At 35.1% G+C, this 23,526-nt stretch overlaps 1 protein-coding gene across 1 annotated transcript; it reads right to left on the minus strand.

Annotated features, from left to right (window-relative positions):
* Nucleotides 1-6: 6 nt before the first annotated feature.
* Nucleotides 7-2,544, minus strand: LOC107811768 (dof zinc finger protein DOF3.2). The gene is made up of 2 exons (XM_016636761.2): nucleotides 2,273-2,544; nucleotides 7-1,324 (listed from the first exon to the last, which is right to left on the minus strand). Exons 1-2 carry the CDS (start codon nucleotides 2,303-2,305, stop codon nucleotides 455-457), a joined length of 903 nt encoding a protein of 300 aa, XP_016492247.1. The 5' UTR covers nucleotides 2,306-2,544; the 3' UTR covers nucleotides 7-454.
* Between the last annotated feature and the right edge of the window lie 20,982 nt (nucleotides 2,545-23,526).

The raw sequence follows: 23,526 nt of genomic DNA on the forward strand, positions 1-23,526 counted from the left end.
GCCTCCTTTAGTGAGTGAAAGAATTCAGAGAGTTTATACTAATTCATTAATCAACTATGAAACATCAATGTCTGATTCTGTCAATCACAATCACTTTCCTTAAACAAACCAAAAAAATTTCAAACACCACAGCATGTCTGTCAGTAGAGCTACATTAAAGAAAAATAAATCAACTTTCATTAGTTTGTCAATCCATAAGGAAGAGACCTAAAAGAGACATCCCAACCAAATTAGAGAGATGATTCAAGTGAATCAAAATCTCTTTACACAACTCAAGATCATTAAGTTAAGCTTCAACTCTGATCTAAAAACAAAATTCTTTCATTTTGTTTAACCTAGCAAAGACTGAGGGAAATAGATTAAAAAAACTCTAGGTAAAGAACCCTTCTCTCTTTGGTGGATACTGCATAGCGCGAATCCAAATTAATCGGTGTTAAAAAAGAAACTCTAACATCTACATGAGAGGGCTATTGAGAAGTCCATGCCAAGAGTTACCACCAACTCCATTCCATATTCTCCTGCTTGAATCAAAATCAGTACCCATATTTCCATCTCCATTATTTATCTGCCATGGAAATCCCCACAAGACTCTGTTGTCACCTTGATCTCTAGACATGCTGCACATCTCTTGTTTTACAGTTGTCACTGTAGTAGCTGTTGTTGTTGTTACACCACTACTTATTTCTTGATCATAATGCATACTTCCCATTTCTTGATCACTTGCATTGTAATTCATCCCCATTCCACCATTTTCCACATGATGTCCCATGTCCCCAATATTCCCAACTCCATAGTACAAATTTTGGTGAAATCCATTTGGATTTTCAAGAAATCCACCCCTAAGTGCATCAAAATATCCACTTTGAACTTCAGAAGGGGCAATGTTAGTCCCATTACACATCAATGAAATATTATGGCTTTCAATTCCCAAGTGCACATTTCCTTGTTTTTGAAGTCTAGCAAATGCTAGGCTTAGATCAGTAGAATCATAGGACATTGGTGTAGTGAGAGAAGAAAGTGGATTATTAGGGCAAGTGTTGATGGAATGATCTTGGCTAGTACTTCTTGATGAGGACCTTTTGTTCTTCCTACAGCCTCCTCCTACTGGAACATTTCTTAATGTCCCTCCTTTGGTCCAATATCTTCTGCATGATTTGCAAAAGTATCTAGGTTGAGAGAGACTGTAGTTGTTGTAGTAGCAGAATTTGGTGTTGCTGGAATCACATCTTGGACATTTCTGTGCTTGCTCAGGTGGCTTTGGTTTCTTGTCTTGCTGTGGCTTTGTGCTTACCAACATGCTTTCTAGGGTTTGGGAAGACAGTTCCTGAAAAAACACATTAACTATAGAGATCAGAACTTGATTTAAATGGAAAAAATGATTTCTATTAAATTGTAAGGAACTAGTAGTACTACATTTCTTGAAGTAGGAAAAAAGAAACTTAATTATTGTTCTAATTGATGTATGGATGCCATGCTTTTACATTCAAAAAATATAATCTTTAACTTGAAAAGCAACATAGTTTTCTTAAACAGACTGACTTTAAATTATAAAGTGTCAGCTAGCATATCTTTGTTCTTATGGCGACAATCTTGAAATAAAAGAAAATTACAAAAAATTAGCAAAAGTATAAGCTTGTACAGTATATCTCCTTCCAGCTGAAGTACTGCAAAATTAGGACTTTGGCACAAATTATGAGTAGTTCATTTATTTGGGTTTTTTTTTTTTTTGCAGAGTTACTTTGTTGGGTAAATAGACCATGTCTATATATTCAAGTATGATGATCTTTAATTGTTTCTTCTTTTACTTTCTCCCTTCAGAACTTCAAATGGATTGTGCGCAAAATTTGTATTTCAAAAACTACTACTTCTCAATTACGATGGTTTCCAAAGAAATTAAAAGCCATCACCCTCCAAACCGAGAGAACTAGGAGAATGACAACTACTCCTAATGTGAACCAAAAACACTTAACAAGACTCAACAAGTGAAGAAAAACGGCAGTTTTCTTTTCACATGTAGATTAGTAGAAGTGGTTATAGCTTTACAAGAACAAAAACAATTTCAAAATTACCTCAGAGAGAGAGAGGAAACAGAAAATGAAAAACAAAGGGGAAAACAACAAACACGCGCACACAGAAAAAGAAAAGAATAGAAGATCAAAGCCAAGTGACACAACAAAGAAAAGTAGAACAAAAACATAATAAAGAAAAGAAAGAAACCATCATTACTACTACAAATACTCTCTTTATTTGCAGCTACCTCACTAATGTTTACCTGGTGATGATGTTGTCCATTAGAGGGATCCATCAAATACACAATTATTTCTCTCTAAACAGCTTAATATAAATTTTAGAGCTTGAAACTGATCAATCCTCCAAACTGGTTTAATTTTTGGGTGCTTCAGTAAGACAAAAGACAGGAGTAAACTAAGAAACTGTTGAATAGAAGCAGAAGACAAATTTGAATTGCAAAGAAAAGGAGAAGAAATGATGCAAAAGCCAACAGAACAACTTGTGTTGTGAGTGCCTCTCTCTCTCGCAAAACTCAATATATATAAATGTAGAGAAGGATTAAATTGAGGAAAAACTGTGTGGGCCTCGGGAGTGGGGGTAGGGGTGGGGTGTTGCTTCTGTACACGTCTTAGTGTGTTTGTGTGTGAGAGAGAAAGAGATAAAGAAATTGTTTAAATGGTTTACAAGTATGTACGGGGATGTGTGTGTATAGGTGTCTTAGAAGGTAGAGAAAACAAAATTCCGAATTAGATAATGAATGACGTGTATGGCTTAGGTCTGTTTTTTGGGACATAAATCACATAATGGAGTGGAAATAAAACTGTACATGGGTCCCTTCTTGCTTCAATTATATGGTCCCTACTTTTACACTTTTTTTTTTTTAACACAGATATCAGGTAATTTTATTCAATAAAACTTAAACAAATCGAAGAAATTACTTAGTATTTTTGTCTCAAAGAGAATTTAAACTTGAAACTTTATATTTCTTAACTCACTTCATTGACCATTAATCTCATTTTTAAACTTCCTACGAAACTGTGTCTAGCTCATTGGAAATTTTGTAAAAAAGACCACACTATTTTGTTATTATTTAACGATAAATAAAATGAATATATATTGATCAATTAATAATAAAACGATTAAACTGAGTAGGCGATATGTATTTATCCTCCCTCCTTTATACAGTAAGCCGCCAATTACTCGCAAGTTTTTTTTTTTATTGTGACTCTGCAATGCAAATGGCATTAAAATGCTGACTTTCAGATGTTTTGGTAAGAGTTTTACAAGTTTTATGACAAAAAAATTATTTAGAAAAGAAAAAGATAATGGGCATGATTGATGTAGATTTCATATACAAGCTCAGCACCGGCTCATGTCATTTCAGTTATACTAGGAATTATTTTAAAAGAAAAAAAAATTGGCGTGCAGTTTGTTTTAATATCACAATTCACATATGCATACAGAATATATATACTCTCATTCAGAAGAACTTAAATAGCGTGGAATTACCGAAGTTAAAACTTTAGAATTAAAGGACGCGCAATATATTTTAAAGATAAAATTGCTGAAGCCTGAAGGATATTACAGATTCTTTTTCTTTTTGATTATTTTCGTCCATAATTAAGTATGGGTTTTCAACCTAATTAACTTAGCTTTGATTTAAGTTTTTGGCCCCAAATAAGAAAAGAGCGTAAATCAGAATATTTGATGTGGGCAATAGATATGAAGATGGGAGGATTGAAGAGAATGTTGGCTGCATATATATGGTCCCAACAGGCAACAGAAACCATGGATGTCGAGTGGCTACAACTTAAAGGTTTTATTGACATGGACAATTGATAATCATATGATGAGGCAAAGGTGGTCATTTGATCAGGCAGAGACATCTACTGACAGAGAAAAATGCACTAGTATTTTTTTTTTCATGCTTAACTGGAACCACTTACTTACCACCAAACATCTGAGTTCCAACTTAACCTCAAGTCTCTGCTTCAAGTGACTTGTCCTTGTTAACCTTGCTTTTGATGACCATGCGAACCATTCTTAGGACGATTTTTTTAGTGCAATTAAATATATTGCTTTTGACTCAAATGATTTATATATATATTTATATAATTAGTTAGGCCATTCTCATTCTCAATTTTTAATTGACTCTAAATGAAACATTATGTACAATCTATTCTTGGATCCACCTATGCGTGCATACACTATATATTTCAAGGTTTCAAGGGTACGACAATAATGCACAATTTAATTTGTACGCTTTTTCAGTCAATATAGCACTGCAATTTATTCAATCTTATTATGAATTAATAATTTTAATATCAAACGCGTTAACCCTGCGCTTATAGCAGACTTTGCCTCCTCACGGTTGGACATGGCAAAAATTCACGACATACCTGCCTGACCTAGTAACGTTATAGCTTGGAGGAAGTACGATATCGACAGCAAGTATAAATACTCACAACATTCAACTTGAATTATTTATGCAATCGATTCAGTATTTTTCTGTATTCCTGACTTAAATTTGTAATTTGCAATGTAGTGGCAGTAATTGTTAATCTCTAGCTATAGTACTCCTAATAACAAATCGTTACAGTGTAGTGAAGGAAAAGCAAGGGTGATGTGTAGCTCCAAATGATTATTGTAGACGTCAAATGGTCGAACTAAAATTTGAAATTTATGTCCTAAGCTTGTCATAGATCATAGCTCATCTTAATTATTAGGTTTACAATGAAATATTTATACTTATAGTATAATATAATTTTCTCAAATATCTAAGCAAAAGTTAATGGGTTCATCCGAACCCTATGCTCCCCTTAATCTGCATGGCAAGTGAAATTATGCTTAGTGAACAAGCTAAGGTATAGAGCTTTAGAGTTTGAAACTTTGAGAGTGAGATGGTTTCACATATCATGATACAAGCTAGTTCCTCGATCCATCATTTTCCTTTTTTTATGCTTCCCACTGTTAAGTTTTTACAGCAAAAGTTTACTCTGTATGACTGCCACGTATCCTCTTGTAACTTGTCAGTGTACTGCTGCCATATAGGTGTGAGCTAATTTGTGCTTGAAGAAATGTGTTGATACAAATATACGCATATTTATCCAGATTCATACTCATGTGAAAATAGCCCATGGCGAATCTTAAAAGGACAAGTAGCTATGTTGTCGACCTAAAATCAGTACTCTCTGCTACCTTATCTGCGGCCAATTTTTCATCTTCTGCCACAAGTATCTCTTGCTCATCATACTGTTTGGACAAGTAGACATTTCTGTTTTTTCAAGATTGCTGTACTTGTAAGTTTTTGTATTTGTTTTTCTTTTTAATTTCTCAATGGGCAGGTTGAAATATAAATAACTTAGTGAAAAATTTTAATGCAATTTGCTCGTTATTTACTTGAGGGGATCTGTAGTGTTATAGTGCAAGACGAGAATATTGTTGTGGAATTGCCATTCATGCAAAAGTCGTTATTAGAATTAATTTCATCGTTATTGTTTAGCATTCATTAAAGCTTTCTCTGCAAAATGCACTCCTAATTAGATTTCCGAGAAATTACACATCATGAAAAGATTTTAATTTATCTATGAATCATTTTTTATGTTTGTTGTGTTCACCTCAACTATTTGCGTGTATATCTATTAATTTTATGTCCACCAAAATTAAAGCTAATGGCCTCCTACTAGGTAGGTATTTTAGCTAGGAATTCAATCGAGAAGGGTCTCCAGGTTGTCGTTCCGTACCTCAACTACTAGGCCATCCCTTGGCGCCACATAGAAACAAACTACAATAAGTATTTAGCGTTATTATAGGAGAGGTAAATCCAAAAAGGATGATGATTAACGTGTTAAAAACGGTAAAATCACATTGAAAATATAATTTTCTTACCGGTATATAAAACTTAAATTTTAATTTATATGTGATAAGGGCGAACAAAAGTTTATTTAATGTAAATGTAAAGATTCCTTTTAACAGTAGCTTATTAAGGTAAATTATGTTCAAAATGTGATAGGGCTTACTAAACAAGACCATATGATTAAGTGACTTCCTTATCTACTAAGATAGCAAATGGGGAGCACATGCAATTTGCAATCCACTAAGGAATGATAAGAACCAATCAAAAGAAGATGAGGGGCAAAGACATAGCCTCTCTTTCAATATTTTCTCTTTTCCAAAATTGCCAAATTAAGAACCAAGATTCTAGCTAGGAGCTGAAGGAAAATCCTTGTTAGTTGTAGCTGTAGTATTTGTCACCAAAGTCACCCAACACCAACAGCAAATATTCTAATCTGTCATCCTCTTGTCAGTAGCATTTTACAATAAATAATCATATCATGGAAAAACTATCGATCAATCATTGATCCCACTTCTCATTGATTATCTTCGGATCCTATGAAAATGTATTTTGCCGCCTCCTTCATTTCAAAATACATACTCCTTCCGTTGTAGTATTTAATACTATTCTTTATCAGGCATTTAAAATATCCTTTAATAGCATAATAATAAAAGATACTTCATTAAATTATTCTCTTTCTTATTAATTAACTAATGATTATATATACCTTCTTGGAATGATAAGAATGAATTAAAAATAATAGTTGATATTCTTTTATTTTTTTTAAGAAACAAATAATTTAGACTAATTTTTATTTGTTTTACTATGATAATGATAAGAAGGACCGAAGTGGTATAATACTTCTTGTGGAATTTGGAAGTAGCGTTCGAAATATTTCCCAATGGGGAATGAAAACACCATATACAATGACTATAGAGAGTATTAAGGTAAAGAGGAACAACAAAACATGTACTCCTTCTGTTTTAATTAAGGTGACACAATTTTCTTATTAGTCCGTTTCAGAAAGTAGGGATGTATATAGGTCAGGTTGGTTCGCATTTTCTAATTGCCAAACCAAACTAATTGTATCGGGTTATTAAATCTAAATATCAAACCAAACTAATAAAAATCGGGTTTTTTAATCTCGAGTTTTCTCGGATTTTTTGGGTCTTCGAGTTTTTTCAATTTTTCTTTTCATGAAGTCTTCATAGTACAAAACGTACTATGAAGACTTACTTTCATAAACTTCTGGATGAAGAAGGGGATCGGGATATTGTGCTAGGCGAATTGGAGCATTTCGAGAGTCACCGTGACTTTGGGTACTGCAGGTGTATCAGGGTTGAGGAGGTCGTGGGAGCTATGCGTAAGATGAGTAGGGGCAGAGCGACCGGGCCAGACGAGATTCTGGTGGAATTTTGGAAGTGTGTGGGGAGAGCAGGTTTGGAGTGGTTGACTAGGTTGTTTAATATTATTTTTAAGGGAAAGAGGATGCCGGATGAGTGGAGGTGGAGTACGGTGGTTCCATTGTATAAGAACAAAGGTGATATCCAGAGTTGTAACAATTATAGGGGTATCAAATTACTGAGTCATACCATGAAAGTGTGGGAGAGGGTGGTTGAAGCGAGGGTGAGGATGACAGTGTCTGTATCCGACAACCAGTTCGGGTTCATGCCGGGTCGTTCGACTACAGAAGCTATACACCTTGTTAGAAGGTTGGTGGAACTATACAGAGAGAGGAAGAAGGATCTGCACATGGTGTTTATTGACCTAGAGAAAGCGTATGACAAGGTTCCTAGAGAAATTCTCTGGAGATGCCTGGAGGCAAAAGGTGTGTCGGTTCCCTACATTATGGCGATTAAGGACATGTATGATGGGGCTAAGACCCGAGTTAGGACAATAGGAGGCGACTCTGAGCATTTTTCGGCTGTAATGGGGTTACACCAAGGTTCTGCACTCAGTCCGTTCTTATTCGCCCTGGTGATGGACGTGTTAACACACCATATTCAAGGGGATGTGCCATGGTGCATGCTATTCGCCGATGACATAGTTCTGATTGATGAGTCGCGAGCCGGTGTTAACGAGAGGCTGGAGGTTTGGAGACAGACTCTTGAGTCTAAGGGTTTCAAGCTGAGCAGGACAAAGACGGAATACCTAGAGTGTAAGTTCAGCGCTGAGCCAGGGGAAGAGGGCGTGGATGTGAGGCTTGATTCGCAGGTCATCCCGAGTAGAGGCAGCTTCAAGTACCTTAGTTCGGTTATCTAGGGGGGAGGGGAGATCGACGAGGATGTCACACACTGTATTGGGATAGGATGGATGAAGTGGAGGTTAGCATCTGGAGTCCTGTGTGACAAGAGAGTGCCACCGATACTCAAAGGTAAGTTTTATAAAGCGGTGGTTAGACCGGCTATGATGTATGGGGCTGAGTGTTGGCCCGTTAAGAACTTACATATCCAGAACATGAAAGTAGCAGAAATGAGGATGTTGCGGTGGATGTGCGGGCACACTAGGATAGATAAGATTAGGAATGATGATATCCGGGAGAAGGTGCATGTGGCTCCCATTGATGACAAGATGCGGGAAGCGAGGCTTAGATGGTTCGGACATGTTCAGAGGAGAAGCCCAGATGCTCCGGTACGGAGGTGTGAGCAGCTGGTTGTGGATGGCACGAGAAGAGGTAGAGGGCGGCCTAAGAAGTATTGGGGAGAGGTGATCAGGCAGGATATGGCGAGGCTCCAGATTTCCGAGGACATGACACTTGATAGGAAGATGTGGAGGTCGAGTATTAGGGTTGTAGGTTAAGAGGTAGTTGAGTCGTGCCTTACTTCATACCATTTGTGGGAATAGCCATGTAGGGTTTTTGTCTAAGATAGCTAGTGGCAATGTTGTGGCTTACTATTTCGCTTTTCAGTGCATGTCCTATTTACTAGCTATCGCTTTTGCTTTGCATCTTTCTTCTAGATTTTATGGTATTCCTATTTTTCTTATGGTTGTTGTGATGATACTAATATTTACTAATATTGTCTCCCTTTGCTTTGCATCTTTCTTCTGGATTTCATGGTGTTCCTATTTATCCTATGATTGTTGTTGTGATACTAATATTGTCTCATTTTTGTCATTTTATCTTTTTTTTTTTGAGCCGAGGGTCTTTCGAAAACAGCCTCTCTACTCTTTCGGGGTAGGGGTAAGGTCTGTGTACATACTACCCTCCCCAGACCCTATTAGTGGGATTTTACTCGGTGTTGTTGTTGTTCATAGTACAAAACGTAAAATTTGTGCGCCAAATATTTCTTTAATCCTAGTAAGATAGAATATATAAGGTATTTTTCAATAAAATAACAGAAATATGAGATGAGTCATGACATTGTACTAAAATATTCAACAATAAAGATAGTAAAATTGCATAAAATAAATATTATTAATAAGGCATAATGAAAACAAACATAATTTAAAATTATGACTAATAAGTACTAGTATTATTTACACGACTAACCACTAAGAGAAAAATAAGTTATACATTTTATCTAAACTATGAAAAAACTAATAAATAGAAATCCAACACTATTTTCATTCATAGTACAATTGAATTGAATGTTTTATTAGCATTAGTATTGATTTGATTTTGGTTTAGGATTTATTTAAGTTACTAATATTTATGGACTATAAAACTTATTGGAGCATCCAAAAATTATAAGTCAAAGCTTGAATAAATACGTTAATAGATAAAATTATGAAAAATCTTAAGAAATATTTATAAACTATACTACAATAAATATTTTTATGTATTAAATATATTTAAAACTTTTATACATATAATGTCAGGTTAGTTTAGTTTCGTTTGGACTTATTTTAGTTAAAACCAAACCAAACCAAATATGATCGGGTTTTTTTCCCAACGCCAAACCAAATCAAACCAAACCATAGTCAGATTTTGTTTCTCGGTTTGACTTGGATTATCGGGTTAGTGCGGTTTGTCGGTTTCATTTGTACACCCCCTACCAGAAAGAATAACACTTTTCTATAATTAAAAACAATTCACCTTTAAACTTTTTATTTTACTCATTTTACCATTAATGAAAAACGTTTATAACCACACAAATATCATGACCCACAAAATACACTTATATCCCTTATACTTTTAAGATAACAAATTTCAAAAATCTCTATCTTTTCTCTTAAATTTTGTGTCGAGTCAAATTACTACTTTTAAATTAAAACGGAGTGAGTACTAGAAAACTAGCAATGACGAAATATACTTCAAAAAATATGTTCAAAAATTTAGTAATCATCTTAATTTGGAACCAACAGATGAGGCCTCGATAAGATTTACGTTCAATATTATTAGAACTTCGTCATCGATCAAAAGAAAAAAAAAAAAAAGTGAAAAATCCTCTACTCTAGTGGTGGGCACATGGAATGATGATGAAAGATTGAACATGACATGGGGATCAGTCAAGTAAGTTGACTGGTCAAAATTTTCCCATAATTCAAATAAAACAACTGACTCAAAAGTTAAAGGGGACTGTTGTGGAATTTATAGAAAACAGAGCCTCGATTTGCAATGCTAAACAATAATTCAGGTACTGCTAGCAAATGTAGAACTTTAGCATCTCTTGTGAAGAAAAGAATCTGCATGCGTCTGGATTCCCATTTCCCATTTTAATTTTCAGATTGAGGAGAACGTTCTAATCAGATCAGGAAATCAAACATAAGATTTGCCTTGTGCTTCGTGTATGCGCAGGTCATTGGAAAACGTTGTGTTCACTTGTCACTTTGGAGAAATGCGTTCTAATTCCGAATATTTTATCCATCAAATTAACAACTTTAGGCTTTGTGAGTTGGTCTTCATTGTTCTAACAGGCAGGAAGATACAATTCTCCCATTCCATTTTAATTGTCATATTTATTAAAATTAATTTTTCCAAAATATTTTTCGTTTAAAAAAAAAAGAAGAGAAAATTGATTTTTTTTTCACTTTTATCCTTGCTTTTATGAATATGAAAAGAGATTAATGTGATGATTAAAAAGTAATAGTAAACTAAAATCAAATAATAAGTCAAGGTTATTTAATCAAAATATTATTTTAATTGATATTTTTAAGGGGCATGCAAACGAAGAAAGTAATTGATAAGTAAAATAAAATCAGGGTGTACTTTTGAAGGCATATAACTCGAAAAATGAACTCTCTTGATTTTCTCGAATTTTTTAAAACATCCTTCATATTGCGATGAGTTGCTTTACCTTTTAAAACATTAAACTCATTAAATTAGCTTAAGAACACTAATTCATGGACTAAATCTGTGCTTGTACTGCAGCTAATAGGTACACCTATTTTATCTCAGTGGGTCTGGCTCTACTTGTTTAGTTACTTCGAGTAGTCCATGCACAGTGGCGTATGCGCTATTTTTACGGGTTTAACTGAACTCATAACTTTTAAAGCGGAGCTTAAATTTACCTGTAAAAATTTATTAAAATTATAAGAGATAGTGAATATGAACCCATAACTTTAAAAATATGATGAGTTCAATATTAAAAATCTCAAATAATAAATCCATAAAATTTAAATTTATGATCCGCCTCCATAACCATACGTAGTGGTAAAAGTTTAAAGGTCATCTTTTACCAATAATAGTGTAACTTCTGGACTAACCATATATTTCCATTATCTTTTCTTAGTCATTTTTGTGAGTACTCCCTCAAGTTAGTTGAAGGAAGGAGCAATTTTCGGTAGCTTCCTTAAACTCGAAGTATTCTCATACATATCCCAACCTTAGTTGATTAACTTGAAGTTGATTAAGCAATATAAAGCCAATTGGATCCCAAGAATTTTACATGTGCCCCTTCTTCTTCAACTACACCATCATATATCATCTTTAATTGATTGATTATTTAATTAAAAATTAATTTTATAGTATGATTTAATAATATGATTTAACATATGCCAAAAAAACATATCAAGGACAAATGCAATCATAGTAGTTCACACGGAAGTTAAGTTGCACCAACCCTTTAGTATAATCATACCATAGGACAAATCAATTGTCCAGCTAGGTCGTTATGATTTGTTTTTTGTGCAGAGAAATAATTAAAATTAAGTGGTTGTATGGTCACTTTTTTGTCAAACATGCTATACTTCATCGTAAAACAAGCTAACTTAGAATAGAAAATGGGCATTGTTATCCATTTTCCTCGACATTTGTTTGAGTTTTTACTACTAGTAATTAAGTAGAGGTTGGTGAAGTTGTCCAGCTCTGGCCTCACTTCTTTAAGATCTTGATTCATTAAGTTTATTATTTTACATCTAAAATTGCTATATTACTGACTAGTGATCAATTTAGTATCCAGCAACTAGTTTTTGCTTTCTTTTGGTAACAGCTATAACTGCTTTTGACCTTTTTTTTTTCAAAATTATGATGACTGGACAATTAACGAGATATTAAAAATTAGAAAAAACAAAGCTATCAAACTGACAATCATACTTGTAACAATTTTCCATTTTAATTTCGCTCAATATTCGTCAACAATAGTTTTCATACAAATTAAGGACGTCAATCCTTTTGTCTCTTTAATAACAAATAAATCATTCACACAAAAAATAAATAATTAGAGTACACAGTAGAATATGTGAAACTGTGAATGGTGCGAAGAAGGCCAAGAGAAAATTAGTATACCACCAAAGATTGTGATAAGATAGATGAGATCTCTTCATTTTAATTAGGAGTTTTAGGTTGGAGTCCTGAAAATGCAATAGAAGAGTGTTTTCATAAAGCATTATCGTTTAGAGTTTAGTAACTATAGTTTGCCTAATTATTATTTGTAGCTACTGTTCAATTGTTACCAACTTGTATTACTTGTTTTCAAACGCTCAAGAATACGGCTGTTAGGATCGGGAACCCGGGTGGTGCGAAATTTAACCAAATAACTGTATAAAGACAATAACAAAGACAATTGAAGTTGATAACAACGGTAATTAAAGTACATAAAGAAGACACAAATTTAACGTGGTTCGGTCAAAGTGACCTACGTCCACAAGCGGAGATGAGCAATTTACTATAACAATAAGAGTATAAAAGAGAGTACAAAATTAGGGTAAACACTCTAATTAATCCCAAATACCCTAAGAGAATAACCTCACAAGATCACTCCAAAGAAAGGGTTCACACAAGTGCTTCCCAACACTAACTCTCATACAAAACACTCTTAATAAAGGAAGAAAGGAAGAAACAAGAATTGAAGACAAGTCTTGTTGGTGTGTCTAAAATGAACTAATAGCCTTCCCTTTTATAGGCAAAAAGTCTTGGCCTCTTAGGTGTAAAAGAAGAGATACAACTTGTGCAAATGATGTCCAACACACAATGCAATATTTTTGGATTCCAAAGAATATTGCCAACAAAGTCTACACTTTACAAAGATACTTATGATTATGTGAGATTGACTCCATTAGCTAAAATATTGACCATAATTACAATGGCCTGTGTCAATTGTATTCATTCGCGCAACAGATAAATCATGTATCAACTGTAACCAAAGCAAAATACAAAAATGTATACAAATGATAAAATATGTATCGACTATATACAAGAATGTATATAAAAAATATAATTTGTATCAATTATATTCATTCATGTGACGAATACAACTAAGGTAAAATATAAAAATACTTGTTTCAATCACAATTACTTGAAACCCAATAGACAACATTTAAAAAACAAAAAACAAAATGAGAAAAATAAGCCTAACGACGTGGAGCCGGGAACATGGCTGAGTGGCATGGTCGGTGGAATTAGGGACCCAACAAATAATGGCAAATGTTTAGATTAGAACACGCGGCATGGCTATTTGACGAATATTTCAGTTTCAAGGAAGAACAAAACCACTGTCAAATCAGACATTTCATAATCGTCAATCATCATCAGTAGTAGCTTAGTGGATAGTGGAGCCCACTAGTTCTCCCTCTTCAAGTAAGGAATAACCCCCTCCTCTAGGGCATACTATAGGTAGGTGACAAAAATTGTATGGGTTTCTTTTCGTCTTAAATTGTTTTTGATTATTATTTGAAAATGAAATTAATAAACTTTTAACCATACTATGGCACAAAAATGACATTATTTCCTTTTAATAAATCTTCACAGATTTAAGAATTTTATTCATTCGCTATTCTAATTACACGTGATCTTGTTTTTATTAAGATAATTCTGTAGCGTTACTTCAATATCTTCTTTCACTAATATTAATATAAGATAAGAAGCCAAATAGATGTTTTAAACTTTATTAAATATTATGTTAATTATAGAAAAAATGTGATTTATTTCACCTTTATTATTTATTTCAATTATCTTAAATTTGAACATTTTGATTATTCAAATATGTACTTATGGGATAAGTAATTTATACCCAATCACTTTGTATAGAATAATTAGTTGCAGATTAAAGCCCAGTCAGAAATTGTAAAATCTCATACTGAATATACCTGACGCAAGAATACATGGAATTATTTGCAATTATTGGACATATCCACTTATGCATGTTGTATCACATATACTTCTCTTTTTTACTCCTTTTCTTTTTGTTGTACGTAGTTTCGGATATAAATTTATGACAAGTGGCGTAAGCAGAAATTTGGTAAGTGTATAGGTCAAAATCTATTTTTAGAATACTTAAGTCAAAATAGAATTGGTGAAATATTCCTAGTTGTCTCTTGTCGAAGTAATCTAAGAAGCGATGAAGTTCGTAGTCGAAGAGTCAGCAAGAGCTGAAGCCGAGGAGTCATCAAGGATCAAGGCCGAGGTCGAGCACCCTTGACAGATTTATAACGGCTAGTTTCAAGATAGGATATAAAAAGAGAATATTCTAGTGGATATTCTCTGCACTTGTACTATTAGAGTTTTTAGGAACATGTTCCCTATAAATAGAAAGAGATACAATGATAGGGGACATGTGATATTCAATTGTAAAATGAGTGAAAATCATTTTAGTCCTCCAACTATGCCTTAAAAATCAAACACATCCTCAAGTATTGAACAATTATCGTTTTCATCCTCCTACCTCAACCTACGGCGATTGACCGATAACTTTGGAATAATTGACTGATCATTAAAAAGGTTAAGATGTAATTTCAGTTATATTCATAATTAATAAATACCTTAATTAATCTTATACATCAATTTACCCCACATGTTTCCTCCGTTCGTCCTCATCTTCCGTCCATTGGAGATTTTCACCTTCATTTTCATTGACTTTTTCATCCATTATGATTAAATTCATATGGATCTCTTTCTTTCTCAAAGCCCTACACATATTAAATAACATCTTTAAATTCGTATCATCACTCAATTTCACTGTGACATCAGTTTTCGGATGAATAGCTTCTAAAGAAGTCGTTTTATCCAACCAAGTAGAGGGACCTCCTGCTGCAGTATTATGAGCATCTTCCAACAGATCTAATATCACTACTAGAAATCCGGTAAAAACCGACCAACGTTGGTCGGTAATGGCCAAAAACCGACCAAAACGCGACCATTTATATGTGGACGGTATTTTTGTGGTCGGAAAGGAATACCGACCAAAGCTGGTCGGAAATTACCGATCAACTTTGGTCGGTCAATTAAATTCAAAAAAAAAATATTGCGAAAAAAAAACCGACCAAAGTTGGTCGGTTTTTTCCGACCAAAATTGGTCGGTATTTTAATTATGTAATAAAAAAATTCACTATCTGGGAATCGAACCGGGGTCTGTACTGTGGCAGGATACTATTCTACCACTAGACCATTGGTACATTTTGTTTTAAGACTGTCTTTTATTTGATTTATACTCTTTAATTATATTTTCGCACGAAAATAACCGACCAAAGTTGGTCGGTTTTTTTAAATGACCCGCCGAATTAACCGACCAATTTTGGTCGGTTTTTTTAATATTAATTTTTATTTATCGGTTTCTTGAAACATAAATTTTGCGGGGCTCAAAAATAGTTTCTCGCATTTTTGCGCCAAAGAAAACCGACCAAAGTTTGTCGGTTTCGTAAAAAAGAAAATTAAATTTTTTTTTTTGAAAAACCGACCAACTTTGGTCGGTTTTTTGGTCAGTTGTTTGACCGGCCAAAGTTGATCGGTCGACCTTAGTCGGTTTTTGCCGAATTTCTAGTAGTGTATTCCATAATGATTATCACCGATATTGAAGACATGATAGCACGCTCCAAGATAATGCACCAATAAGTTGAATAACATCTCTGGAAATGATAAAATAGCCAATAGGTTAAATATATTTGATCTTTTCAAAATAGAAAAAAAATCTCGGACTAAGAAAAGTTCCGCACACATATATTAGTTGCACAAAGACTCTAACAATCCCCCAATATTATAAACCAATCACATTAACATAAAATCAAGTAAAACATATTTTTAATTTAAAATAAAGTTATAGCAATCTAGACAAGCAAGATGTCTATGTAACAGAATAAAAAAAATTGCTATCTCTAACTTTCAAAAGTTTTCGATATATAAGTGAGAGAAAGTAAATCATAGTGCTAGTAAAAATAAAAAAGATGAGTTCTCTTACTGTAATTTAGAACGCTGAACAACAAAATTAAAGCTAAGGGTTAAAGGTTTGTTCTCTGAAAAGATGAATTAAGGAGGACAATTATTTGGGTGTTTGAGTTACTTAACGGAGGAGACGTATGTGGTAAATTGATGTATACGATTAATTAGGGTATGTATTAATTGAGAATATAACTGAAATTATATTTTAACCCTTTTAATGATCGGTCAACTATTCCAAAGTTACCGGTCAATCGCCGGAGGTTGAGGTAGGAGGATGAAAACGATAATTGTTCAATACTGGAGGATGTGTTTGATTTTTAAGGGATAGTTGGAGGACTAAAATGATTTTCACCCTTTGTAAAATACACTTTGACTTTAAAAAAGAGAATCATATCTTATTTCAAGGATACAAATACAAATATTTCGCTAAGATTCTTGTTTACACTTTTTCACCGGATCCGAGAATAACTCAGATATTCAAATGATTGTCCATCACTCATCATTGTCAGAAAGAGCATTCACTTATTCCATCCTTTCTTGGATGAATCATTCATTATATTTATTTAAATGTCATTTATTGCTATTCATCACTAAATAATGCTACATTATTTCTTTTGACTTCTTGAATATTGGTTGTATGCTCCCGCTGCTACTAAAATATACCTACGTAGTATTTATTGCATTTCTGAGAACTTCATCTTTGGAAAATTATTGTTAACTAAGATAAACCCTCATTTATATAAATTTAATTAGTTAAACCAAGATCTATATTTTTTTGTTAAAAAATTTAGCACCGTCTGTGAGGATTTCTTAGTTAAATTATAAGTTTCCTCTGATCTAAATTAACGCAAGTCACTAACATAAAAAAATCCCGAGATCTCCTTTTTTTGTGCGTACAAAACCCTACATGGCAGGTAACCAAGGAGAAAGGACAAAAATAGCAAGTGATTTATCTAGCAACCTCATGAATGTTATCAACGAAAGTTGCGAAACAGTAGGCGAGGATGTGACGCCCAACGCGTCCCCTAGTCACGAGAGGTCGCCTCCCCCATACTGCAGCATAACAAAACCTAGTGGAAAAGGAGCCTCCACATCTGTAGAAGAAGGGACGCCCCCAGTTGTGAAAAATCTCCTCGAAGCATAGCTGACCGACGCGCTAGTGAGCGTCCTCAACAAACCTGCTCCAGGCATAACTGCAGAAACTGCATGAGCTTGCATAATACAACAAACAGACGAGCAGTGCAACCAACCAAACCCTCCGACGATAGGTATAACTCATGATATTACTAACAGTGTAGGTGACATCGCCATCGCTGCCGTTCTAAAGAGAATTGAAGAAATGGAGAATGAAAACAAAACACTCCATGACCAGATGAAAGAACACCAAGAACGATTTGACAAGATACCGAGCGCTCCTAAGCTGTTGCCAAACCGGGACGCCGACAGATTCATAGAGCAACCGTATAGTGATGACGCAACCCCACATGCCATTCCAAAGACCTTCAAAATGCCGCCCTACCTCAGGATATATGACGGAACGACTGATCATGAGGATCATGTGACTCATTACGCCACCACCGTGAAAGGCAACGACCTCGCCAAGGAAAAAGTATCCTCTATTTTTCTGAAGAAGTTTGGCGAACCCTTACGGGAGGGGCATTAACACGGTGTTCATAGCTACCAACCCGCTCCATAGAAACTTTCGAGGAAATAGCCGATAAGTTCGTAACTGCCCATGCCGGAGCCAAGAAGGCCAAAGCAAGAGTAAACGACATATTCACTATTAAGCAGTCCTTGGGAGAGGGGCTAAGGGACTTACTCGCCCGATTCAATAGAGTAAGGATGACTCTGCCAAATGTATTCGAAGGGATGGCGGTTGCAGCTTTCCAGAACGGGTTGAGCAGAGATGGTTCAAGAGTAGCTAGAAAACTATTAAGCCGATTGATGAAATATCCTCCAACCACTTGGGATGAAATCCATAATGCTTATTGCGCCGAGGTCCGAGCAGATGAAGACGACCTTAACGGACCAACTCACTGGCTAACCTTGGTACAAATCAAATCCAGAAAGGAACGAAGAGACAATATCAGAAGGGATCACCCGGTGTCGTGACCCAACAGGGAATGACACCAGCCATATATCAGGGCGGCCGCTGCACCTTCCCTCCGCTATGAAGAAGGCCCATCCAGGCCAAGGACAGGGACTCACCGAATTGAAAAAGGTATGCCCCCTTTATTATTTGCTCACAATTTTTATGTGTCACCTACAAAAATAGTCTACTCTCTTGAGATACTCAAAACAAAGGTGAAGTGGCCGCCGAAGATGAGATCAAACCCGAACACCAGAACAGCCGACGCCCTCTGTGAGTTCCACCAAGAACGTGGGCACAAAATAGAAGATTACATAGCCCTCAGACAAGAAGTCGTAAAGATGTTGCGGCAGGGACATCTCAAAGAGCTGTTAAGCGACAAGGGGAGAACCAACTTCGCCAGAGGACGTGAACGCCAAGGCCATCCAAAGGCGTTATCACCAGCTCGTACTATCAATATGATCATCGGCAGCGGTGATGACGTCTCTATCAACAGCGTGAAATTCACAACCACTCACAAGCTCAAGCGGGAGAACGACACAACGGACTTGAAGAAAGTATCATCTTCGATGAGTCGGATGCCAGCGGTTTGAATTTTCCTCATAATGATGTCCTCTTTATTACTTTATGCATTTTAGATACCGATGTAAAATCCATCATAGTGGATGATGGAAGTGGAGCACGGATTATCTATCCCCGAGTCCTCACCCAAATGAGTCTCGAGGATAAGATAGTGTTGTCGCGCCCCGTTTTCACGAGAAAGCGGGTTTCGACATGTGACAACTCTTTTAAAGGAGGTGTTAAAAGATAAAAGTCGCCACCTAATAAATTTTAAGGTGCGTTAGGGCACCTATTTTCAAATCACTTTGTTTGACTAGTTAATGCCACCAAAGATCGGATAAGGGCTCAAATTACCTCAAAGAGAAGGTGTTAAGCACTCTTCGAGGTCTACAACTGTGGTTCCCGGCCGAATTTTACACTATGTGGATTATATGATTAAACTAGGCAAGCATATAAATGAAGAATGATATGAAAGTTGAAAGTCCCATTATAACATAAACCAGCATAAGGAAAAATAAACTATATGAACAATTGATACAGGTTTTAAAGATCACAAAGAATTACAACTGCGTCGGTCTATACTTAATGACTAAATTCTTTAGCAAGCATATAAGGGAAATGGGGGTCCTAAGTTTTTTAGCCTAAAGGATCACCCCGTACAACATAAATAAACTTTGTAACTTCCTTTAGGTAGGAGTTGCTCATATTATTCAGCGGGCACAAACTATCATCTCCTGCTACCCGATTACTATGTTGAAGTTGTTTACCTAAAAGCGTTCTAATTCAATTCTAAGTCGTGCCCTATGCGTGCGCTACCCGTCCCATGCCTAGGGTCCAGGAGGCTTTGGAGCTACTATTTGGTAGTTCTAGACTTAACTCAGTTGCTCAAAATGATAAACTAGGCGATAATCAAAAAACAGATAGGACTGCATATAATTACAATAAAAGGGGTCAGGTAACCTCCACACATAAGCGTGAAAAGCACGCAAATAGATTTCTGGTTAGGCAGTATTAAGACGTGTTGGAACCGTTACATCCTATAGGCATGATTTCTAGGTAATTCTGGATTTCATTATTATATAGGCAGTACTATAATTTCTGGACTAACGTGTAGGCAAATTAGAGTATTGCAAGTCCTATAGACATGATATCTAATCATTTGTATAAGTAGGCAGTGAAGTCGTCGATAAACATCCTATGGGCAGGTTTTATAACGATTGACAATTAGGTTTGATTTTATAACACTTTTCTCCTATAGACATAATTTCTAGATGGGCAGTACACTCAAAAGTAATAGAAACAATTGACCAATTGATTATTTGAAGTCCTATAGGCATGGTATCTAGGTTAACAAAGCATATGTTATACATCCTATAGGCGTGCTGTCTAAATGTATAGTAGCAACATAGAAAATGAGCATGGTAGATACTAACGTGTTTGAACAATGTGGAAGTGAGGGGTGCATAATTCCCTATAGGTACGATTTTTATTAATGTTCCACATACCAAACAAAATAACAAACAAGGCATGCTGAACGAAACAACTAAACATAACGCATAGACCCTATAGGCAGGTTTACTTCCCTTTCATGCAAATATTAGAATATACCCGTTTTCCCAATTTTATTAGTACCCCAATTGTTTGTTTACAAATTATTGCAGGCCCAAGAATGAAATAATACAGACTTAAAAATAACAAAATATGGGCTGAAACGAATACAAGCCCACTAAAGTAATTACAGGCCCGACACAAAAAGTAAACCAGGGATATCCCAGGCCTTCAATAGTCTTACTCTCCGGAGAAACAGGAGGCCCAAACCACAGGTTTACAAGACAATCAGAGTGCACCTGAATCCTGTGCCCCAGGTCCAACAACACATATGGCCCATTTCTAGGCCCAATGAATAACTTACTTACCGAAACAAATGCTAAATTTAGCTATGCAAGTGACACAATACTCATAAGACAACTTAAACACTTAGTTCTTATAGTTGTAACAATCAACAGTTCTAGCCAAGACATATAAATAGGATCATACTAAATAGAAAGGCACACAAGACACATATGAGGCAAGCTTATATTTGTAATTCTAGAAACATAGTTTGATAGTAACAAGGTTAAGCATCATAGGGCAACAAACCATTTCAAAGAGTTTCAAAGTAAAGCATGATCCAGAAACAACCTAAAAAGACCTTTAGCTAATAGTCTAACAGAATCATGAACAAGAAGCAGGTAGAGTGCAATCTTTATATGAAAGTTTTAACATGAGAACCTAATAAGAATGTGGTTGCAAACAGCATAACAACATGTTAGCGGGCACAATTTAGCAAACCAATCACTTAACTTATCATGATTGACATTAACTATAGCACAAATATTCTAAAGCACTCATATTAGGTAAAAGAACATGTTAACATGACAAGCAAATATTGGGATTCAATGCCAATCGACCTTACATGAGAGAAAACTACACATTGGTATTTATTCTTGAAGCAATGCTAAGAGAGCAGGATTGACAGGTCAAGGAAAATAATCATCAGAGTCACAAATCGCAGACAAACATGCTTGGCTATGGATTATGACGATGCTAACATGGGAGAGTCAAGAATCACTTTGCAGGAAATAGTAGATTAGTAGGAAGAGATTCATTATAGCAGATTCTGAGCAAGCAATTTCTACAGAGATCCCAGAAATCCAAGACATGAATGTGAACTCATAACAAGAAAATGACATGACATTAAGGCTAACATGAGCATGACCAATCATACAAAACTTAAGAAGGCCAGAATTTACTTGAATCAAATACGCAGAGTGAAGGTCTACTACACATGGTGAAACCTATCAAATGTGATACTAGGGAACATGAAATTGCAGAACATCATTGAGACAATAAAAATACAGAAAGCATACAAGGATACCATGCTGAGAGTTCATAAATAATAGAGAAGATTAAGGCATGCTTGTCTAGAAGTTCAAACAGTGTTGGCATACAGAATACACATACATGAACAAGTAAATAAGTAATAATTAAGGTTATAAGGGTCAAGAATGCTAACCAGTTGCGAAGATAAACGAGCAAAGAGTGAGTAACTCAAAATCTCAACAGTGAGAACCCCCAAATCCTAGTGCGTCAGAGTTCACAGGAGCTTCAGTGAGCCCTGAGCAGTGTTTGCACTAGCGAGGTTAACAGAGAAGATTCTGGTGGCCTTGGCTTTCAGCCGGCCATAATCAAGAGAGAGTAGAAATAATATAGAAGGTGAAAGTAAGAGATTAACAATAGTTCTTAGTTCTTCCAGTCCGTTCAAATTGGAATCAGGGGAGGGGTTTATATAGTGGTAAAATCAGGCGGATAAACAAGGAAAGAAATCAAGTAAACATGAACAAAAGGAGTAAAATCTTGCATGAAAATCAATAGAGTAACCGGAAAGGAAAGAAATCAAACTCCAAACCCTATTTGGGGCTTAGAACTCAAAGTCGTCCAACTGGTATGAAGAATCAGGCTATTCTTCATGTATACAGATGAGATTTTGTTCAAATCCCCAAGATTGAGTTGAACGGGCCCGATTCTGGGAGATAGTACTTGCCAAGTTTAGGCAAGTACTAAGTAACACCATTATCACATAGATACTGATGCGGTAATACAAATAAGGAAGGTGAATCAAGAAAAGATTCCATTGTTAGGTTGGAATTGGAGAGAAATCAGGAGGCGGGTACTAGGGTTTCTCAGAGACAGATGGAATAGAGAGGATTTAGAGGCGATTGAAGTGGGAAAAATAGGATTCGGGTTTGGGTGAGGGGATATAAGGAAATGTGGGGATTTATCGTGGGTCGTTGATCATTTGAGATCAACGACATATATTAGAGAGTGCTAGGGTCGGGTAAAAACGGGTCGCTGATGGGTAGATCTATTGGGTCATTTGGTTTTGGGATTTTGGGGGGTCAATTGGTATGGGCCTATCCGTTTGGACCTTAATTGGTTTGAGAAAGAAGGCATAATTGGGCCAGATTTTAATGTAGGGAATTAAGGGGAAATAATTTTAATAAAAATAGTTAAATAAAATATAAAAATTCTATTTATGCAATTCAATACTTTAAAACAATATTTGATGATTATAAAAAATGTAAAAATTGTTTTGACCTTAAATAAAATGACAGATGCAATTTATTGTAAAATATAGGCTATTATTACAAAATTATGTAAATGGCTCAAAAATACAAATATAATGAAATGAAGTAAAATATTTTAAAACATGTATGTGGATGTAAATAATGAATTTGGATGATTAAATCATCACAAAATAATTTGAATGGATAATTAGTAAATAATCAAGTAGTTTAAATGCAAAGAAATCAATTCTAAAGCTCTAAATATTATGGAAAATTATAGAAAATACTTGCATAAATCTTGTAAATTAAGTAATGATGCAAAAATAAAATTTTAAAAGTATATATGCTTATTTAAAATATGAGGACAAAATTGGGTATCAACAACTACTCCTCT

Source organism: Nicotiana tabacum, chromosome 22, assembly GCF_000715075.1.
Source record: "Nicotiana tabacum cultivar K326 chromosome 22, ASM71507v2, whole genome shotgun sequence".
NCBI lineage: Eukaryota > Viridiplantae > Streptophyta > Magnoliopsida > Solanales > Solanaceae > Nicotiana > Nicotiana tabacum.